General features: G+C 39.3%; 1 protein-coding gene across 1 annotated transcript; it reads right to left on the reverse strand.

The window, feature by feature from the left end:
* Window positions 1-2277: 2277 nt before the first annotated feature.
* Window positions 2278-6719, reverse strand: LOC139006920 (lysozyme C-like). Its single transcript, XM_070409755.1, has 4 exons — window positions 6542-6719; window positions 5477-5641; window positions 3724-3802; window positions 2278-3180 (listed from the first exon to the last, which is right to left on the reverse strand). The coding sequence occupies exons 1-4, from the start codon at window positions 6675-6677 to the stop codon at window positions 3114-3116; spliced, it is 447 nt and encodes a 148-aa protein (XP_070265856.1). The 5' UTR covers window positions 6678-6719; the 3' UTR covers window positions 2278-3113.
* Between the last annotated feature and the right edge of the window lie 290 nt (window positions 6720-7009).

The following is a 7009-nucleotide window of genomic DNA, read 5'->3' on the forward strand; positions in this document are numbered from 1 at the left end:
GGTGCCGTGTCACATATGCAATGTTTTGATATTTGCAACCATAGTAAAACAAAGACATATTTTTGATATTTAGTTTATGTATTTAAATGCCATTTAACAAAGAAAAACCAACCAAAAAAATGAGTTCACGTGTCACCTCTGAGATGCATGTCATAGGTTTGCTATTAATGTCATAAGGTATATAAATGTTGAGTCGCGATGTTGTGCAACTGAAACTAATATAATATTGTATGTCAACTATGCTTTAATAAAAATAAATTAACTAATTGAATTTTAAAATGGTAAAAAAAAAAAAGCAACCCATAATCTTTAATCTGGCATATTTCTATCACTGTATTGCCCTTCAAAATCCCTCTGACCTCCCCCAGAGGGAGGCCAGGCTGCGGCTTAGGCCTGCTCCCCACAGAGTAGGACATCCCCTACGGGCTCCCGGAGTGGGAGAGGGGGCAGGCTGGGTTGAGGGAATCCCCTCCAGTGCATGAATTTCATGCACTGGGCCTCTAGTTATTACTCTATTCAGATAAAATAAGAAGTAGTAAATCTGACACAACACAAGGTTGAGAACCACTGTCCTAGTTCATAGGTCTAAGCTCAACCAGTGAGCCATGCCTGCTGGGCGGGATATCTCGGCTGTGGGAAAAAATGCACCAACGTGAGGAGCAAGGGGTCCTAGCCCCACACCACCCTCAGCCCAGGGTTCCAATGACAGGAAGACATAGCGGCTTTACCTAATACATAGAAACAAACACAGGGAAACAGCAAAAATTCGGAGACAAAGAAACATGCCACAAAAGAAAGAACAGAAGAGATCTCCAGAAAAAGAACTCAATGGAATGGAAGCAAGCAAATGATCAGGTACAGAGTTAAAAACAATGGTTATAAGGATGCTCAAGGAACGTAGTAACAACATCAAGGAACTTAGTGGCAACATCAAGAAACTTCAAGAGAACATCAATGAGTTAAAAAAGGACCAACCAAAATGAAGCATACACTACCTGAAATGAAGAATAATTTCAGGGAATCAATAGTAGAGTAGAGCCCTAGCAGGTTTGGCTCAGTAGATAGAGCATTGGCCTGTGGACTGAAGGGTCCCAGGTTCGATTCCAGTCAACGGCTTGTACCTTGATTGCAGGCACATCCCCAGTAGGGATTGTGCAGAAGGCAGCTGAACAGATGTTTCTCTCTCATCAATGTTTCTAACTCTCTATTTCTCTCCTTTCCTCTCTGTAAAAAATCAATAAAATATGTATTTTTAAAAATAGTAGAGTAGAGGACACTGAGATTCAAATCAGCAATTTGGCATATGAGGAAGCAAAAAGCATCCAATCAGAACAGCAAAAAGAGAATGGGAGGTGAGGAGTGGAACTAGTGAGTATAGATATCTAATCGCAGACATGTTGCTGCAAAAGGGAGCAGAGAATGATGCGGTCGTTGGAGGGCTATGTAGGCTCAATAGAGAGTCATTTGTAATGGAGGTTATTAGGGCAGTTTGCACAATGATGGGGTAATTGCAAAGAGGGAGAGACGCAGGATGCATGAAACAGCCTACTGTGGAGCAGTGAGAGGGATGAGATGGAGACTGCATGTGGAGACACTGCCATTGGCAGGAGCAGAGGCCCTTCATCCCGGGGATAGCAGGGCAAGAAGGACGAATGGACCTAGGGGAAGTGTGGGCCCTGACAGGGGAGAATTTATATGAGATTGTTTCTACTCTCTCAGTGTACTATGCGGCCAATACTGAGAGCAGAGATGGGTAGAAGGTGAGTGGTCAGGCACCTGTGCTACGACGTTGGAGGAGGAGGAAGGGAAGTAAAATAGTAATAGTCATTTTGGAGAGTGGGGACACCAACCCAGAAGGATTGCAGACAGGTGACTAAGATGCCTGGCAGATTTGAGGGCCCATATGAGATCTGTGGTAATGAATTTAAATGTATTTTCATTCATTTCAGACAGGGGGAGAGGGAGAGAAACATCAATGATGAGTAGAATCACTGATTGGCTGCCTGCTGCATGCCCCCTACTGTGGAACAAGCCTATAACCCAAGCATGAGCCCTGACAGGGAATTGAACCCTGACCTCCTGGCTCATGAGTTGACGCTCAATCACTGAGCCACACTGGCCAGGTGTGGTTATGAAGTTAAAGTGAGATCTGTCAGCATGCCTGTGGGTTGTTGTTTTTTCCCAGCAATATAACCTGTTTGGGTACAGGTGAGGTATAAGAAAATGTTAAGAGGGCTAAGTCATTTCTTTTCACAGAAGAGAAAGACAAGGTATGAGTCCTTTAATGAAAATGTTTATTTTTTTAACAACATGGTAAGTTCATACTTGTGGTTAATTAGCAATTATGTCAATACTTTCAAACTCATTTGCTTCCAGTTTTAGTCATAATGCAGGAATCTAAGCTTATAAAATTAAGAAACAGCAACGGCTAATCTAATCCTTCTTGATATTCCTTCATGATCAGCAAGATGCATAAAAAAGTTCTTTAAAGGACTAAAGTAGATGGATATATAAATTGTGAGTTCATTTTTAAAGCTGTATAAAAGAAACATTTCTAAGAAAGCATTTAAACCAAAGATCACACTTAATCAAAACAATATTCTTAATCCAGGCCGTCTCCATTTTCAGCTATTTGGCATTCTGTTCTTTTGTAAATTTGATATTGCCCAACAAAGAATGGTTATCTTTTACTGTTTTGGGAGACGCATGAACAGATGAACACATCAAATGCCTACACAGCTGAGATTTTGCCTGAGGTCAATTTGTTTTAAGATAGTCTTTTGTTACATATATATCAAACATTGAGGAATACTGGTGTCATTCAAGATGAAGTCTTTGATGAAGAACTGAATATATTGGAGACGTATTTGGTAATCAAGATTTAGGTAAATTTTCACCAGCAGTAGCTCTATCAGCACACTGAAACATGTTGTAGACATACTACCCAATAATTAACACATTAGACAACATTGGCCTCTTAGAAGAAAGACCGTATTTTGCTCCTGCTTCTGTAAAAACATTATTTATTTGAAAAAGGTGTGAACTTTTACTCAACTGCTACTCCCTGAATAGGAAAATGAGAGAAAAGGAGCTGAAGAAGGAAAGCTGTCCAGTTACACTCCACAGCCCCGGGTATACTGAGAGACATCTTTGTTTTGACAGTGATTTCTCCAAGCCACCCTGTAGAGAAAGGTGAGACACATGGTGATAAGGTTAAAGCGTATCTTCACTGTGGTAGACATACATCAAATCCTTTGTGAGGACAAACTATTTTAACACTATATGAAATACAGGCTTTTGATAGATCCAGGTATTGCTATTTATTAAATGGAGATATGTACACCCAACTTCACTTCTCCCCAAAGCCCTGGCTACAGCATAATATGCTGACCACGAGAGTCACGTGCATTTCCTAACAGCCACTGCAAAGTGCATTCTACATTTACCTCATTCCAAACATTTCAAAATAGGACAAGGAACTGGTAGAGTGTGGAGAATCTTAAAAATTCTAGAAATCCTCCCAAATTAATGGAGGAATAAGAGGAAAAGATTCTGAATCCGTTAAAATGTTAAAATAGATTGCTTTTAAGTGATACTTAGTTTAGCATAAATCTAAAGCTGCAACTTTCAGTTCTCAGTAGCATATGGTGGTCCTTGAAAATCTTCTCTCACCTCTCTCCTAACACAGGGCAAAAAAGCTTTCCCCTCTAAGCTTACACATACCATGCTTTGATGCCTTGTGGATCCTTGACAACCCTCTTGGCACAGGTTGCAGCTTTAGTGATGTCATCTTGAAGCAAATCTGAAAAACAGGTGGTTAGGAATGAAGACAACTTTCACAGAAATTTCATTTTAAGCTTAGGTTTAGCCCATTTTATTGTCTAAAGCTAAGGAATGGACACTACAATTCTTTTCCACAAGTTATGCATCTGTGAATGTTGGGAGGAATCTCAGATACCAAAGTCATTGGAAGTTCTGGAATTATCAACTACTGTGATAGATAGATAGTTCTCTTTGTAATAGGCACTATTAGAAGAAAAAGAGGAACCAACCTAGTAATTTTTAATCAGCAATTCTACGACTAGAAATTTCCCCTAAAGAAATAAGAGCCTTGGCCAGTTTTTCTCAGTGGTTAGAGCACTGGCCCACAGATCTGAAGGGTCGAGGGTTGGAATCACAGTCAAGGGCGTGTACCTCGGTTGCAGGCTCTATTCATGGATCCAGTCTGGGCACATGTGGGAGGAAACCAATCAATGTGTCTCTCTCTCATTGATGTTTCTCTCTCTCTCTCTCCCCTCCCCTCTATAAAAAAAAAAAAATGGAAAAAAGATCCATTTTTCTCAAAAATAAAATAAAATAAAATAATAAAAATAAAATAAAAAATTAATAAAATAAAGATTGGTATTTGTTAACATATAAATAATTTTGTGTGATAAAGAACAAATTGTAAAGCAGTATATATAGTACAATTTCATTTTTCTTAAAACACACATTGTGCCTGGCCGGTGGGCTCAGTGGTTGAGCATCAACCCATGAACCAGGAGATCACGGTTGGATTCCTGGCCAGGGTAGATACCCAGGTTGTGGGCTTAATCCCCAGTAGGGGGCGTGCAGGAGGCAGCCAATCCATGTTTCTCACATTGATGTTTCTCCCTCTCCCTTCCTCTCTCTCCAAAATCAGTAATAATAATAAAAAATAACCATAAAGAACACCACACATTATTACATGTTTATATGTAGGTATATTTATACATGACATAGCTTTATGTTCACAGACATGATTGATATGTATTCTATCTAGAACAATATATACCAAAAGTTACTAGTAGTCATAAATCTCTTGGTAGTAAGAATTTTTATTCAGTGACCACAGATTATTATAGAATACAAAATATTTTTTAAATAAATTAACTGGATACAAAAGAATATTCTAAGAATAATCTTTTCCATTAGAATTTTCACATTTAGAAATTTAACGATATCAATTTTATAGTACTTCTCCAATATTTTCATTTTTATGATTTTATTTTATTTTTTACAGTCAGAGTCACCTCTTTTTTTTTTAAATCCTCACCTGAGGATATGTATTTTTTTTTTATTTTAAAGTAAGAAGGAGAGCGAGAGGGAGAGGGAGAGGGAGAGGAAGAGAAAGAGAGAGAGATAGAGAGAGACATTAATTGGTTGCCTCCCATATGCACCCCAACGAGGGACTGAACCCACAACCTAGGTATGTGCCCTGACAAGGACTCGAACCTGAAACCTTTTGTTGTACGGGATGATGCTCCAACCAACTGAGCCAACCAGCCAGGGCGAGATGGCGATCTTTTAGGTCCCTGTTGAATTTTTCAAAACCTTTTTATTTCTTTTTCCCCAACCACTCCCCACCCACGCCCCCTTTCGTTTGTATTGAATCTCTATGCTTGTAAGCATAAGCAGATGGGTCCTGTGCCATCACATAAACGTTATTTTCTCTTACCGGTGCAGGGTATACCACAGGCATTAACTGCTCCTGGAGTTTTGCCATCATTACACCAGTAGCGGCTATTGATCTGGAATATCCCATAATCCGTGCTTTTGTCTCCAGGATTGTTGTTTGTAGCTCGTGTGTTGTAACTACTTTCCCATTTGGCCAAACACATCCCTGAAAATAATATATTTTTAGTAATAAATAGCAATACCGTATGACACATACTGCATACCATAATCAGTTCTATATAGCTAATTTTATTTTCTAATGACTTACTTCATGAGGACAAAGATGTAGAAGAGGAAAGACTATTTCATAGTCCATCCATCCATATATCCATCAAACTATTCATTCATTCATTCAAATATAGTTATTAAGAGGAAGTGTTCGATTCAACCTAAACATACATTGATAACATTGACAAAAATGGGCTAAAATACAAAGTAACTTTTACACAGGCACATCTTGGATTGCATAGAAGAAAATGAAAACAGTTAATCAACTAGAGTGAGAAAGAATAATAAGATAGCATTTCATGCTGCATTTCAGGGATCCTGACATAAACAGTGATTGAGAGGAAATAGGTTCCTACTGCCCCTGTATTGAGATTTCAACATAATTAAAAAACAACAATAAAAAAACTTTGCTATGAAAAGCCTCATGTCATGCAGGGGAATTAAAAAAGAGAAAAACACTGAATTATTCTAGGCTCACAGAGCCCAGGTTCCACACGGAAAAGAGCTGGAGTCAAGCACGTGCTCAAATGTATCAGTCAGCCTACATGTGCCACTGAGTCTGAGGCAAGTGGCAAGCTTGGTAGCACTCGCAGAGTACAACGGGTGGTGGTTTACTTAGAATGGTGCACAATTTTGCACTCCCGTGCCCTCATTCCTTCATCTGGCATTTCTGTTTATAAAGAAAGTAGTTGATATATTTTTTTAAACCATTTTAAGTATAAAAATCCTCAACTTTTTTTTTAAGTGCATTCACGCAAAGCCCCTTTCTCATTATTCATCCTCTATTAGTCTGTTGCACACCTGGCTGGCTATTTGGAAGTAGGGAGAGGTAACTTACAGTTTGCCAGGCTCACTCCACTGTAGCCATCCATTCCAAGTCTTTTCAAGGTTCTGGCCAGGTCACACCTCTCATAGACCTTGGCCCGGACGGCGACAGAGAGGAGGAGAAGCCCCAGAGTCAGGAGAGCCTTCATGTTGACTGCGAAGCCAGACTGCTCAGCTGGCCAGGGGAGGCTGGCCCCAGTATTTAACCTCTTTTAACTTCCTTCTTCTCCTAGTGGTTTGGAGGCCCCACCCTTTGAGCTATGTGGAAAACGGGAACAATTTTTTGGCTCACTGACTTCAAAATGTTACAAGAATTAATTACCCACGAAATTGATGGATGACATTGTTTAAAGACCTGGCTCAGGAATAATTGGTATTAGCACTGTTTTCAAAAAGAGAACTTTCTCTTATTTTTTTTAAAATTAAATCTTTATTGTTCAGATTGTTACAGGTGTTCCTCTTTTTTCCCCCCATAGCTCTC

This window comes from Myotis yumanensis, unplaced genomic scaffold (genome assembly GCF_028538775.1).
Source record: "Myotis yumanensis isolate MYYU_CA2020_CCGP unplaced genomic scaffold, mMyoYum1.0.hap1 SCAF_3, whole genome shotgun sequence".
Classification (NCBI taxonomy): Eukaryota; Metazoa; Chordata; class Mammalia; order Chiroptera; family Vespertilionidae; genus Myotis; species Myotis yumanensis.

Coding starts and splice junctions, on each gene's coding strand:
- LOC139006920 (XM_070409755.1), bottom strand. CDS start 6,677: ATGAAGGCTCTCCTGACTCTGGGGCTTCTCCTCCTCTCTGTCGCCGTC. Junction 5,642..6,541: donor TGGAGTGAGCCTGGCAAACT/GTAAGTTACCTC, acceptor TATTATTTTCAG/GGATGTGTTTGGCCAAATGG. Junction 3,803..5,476: donor CTGTGGTATACCCTGCACCG/GTAAGAGAAAAT, acceptor CCTGTTTTTCAG/ATTTGCTTCAAGATGACATC.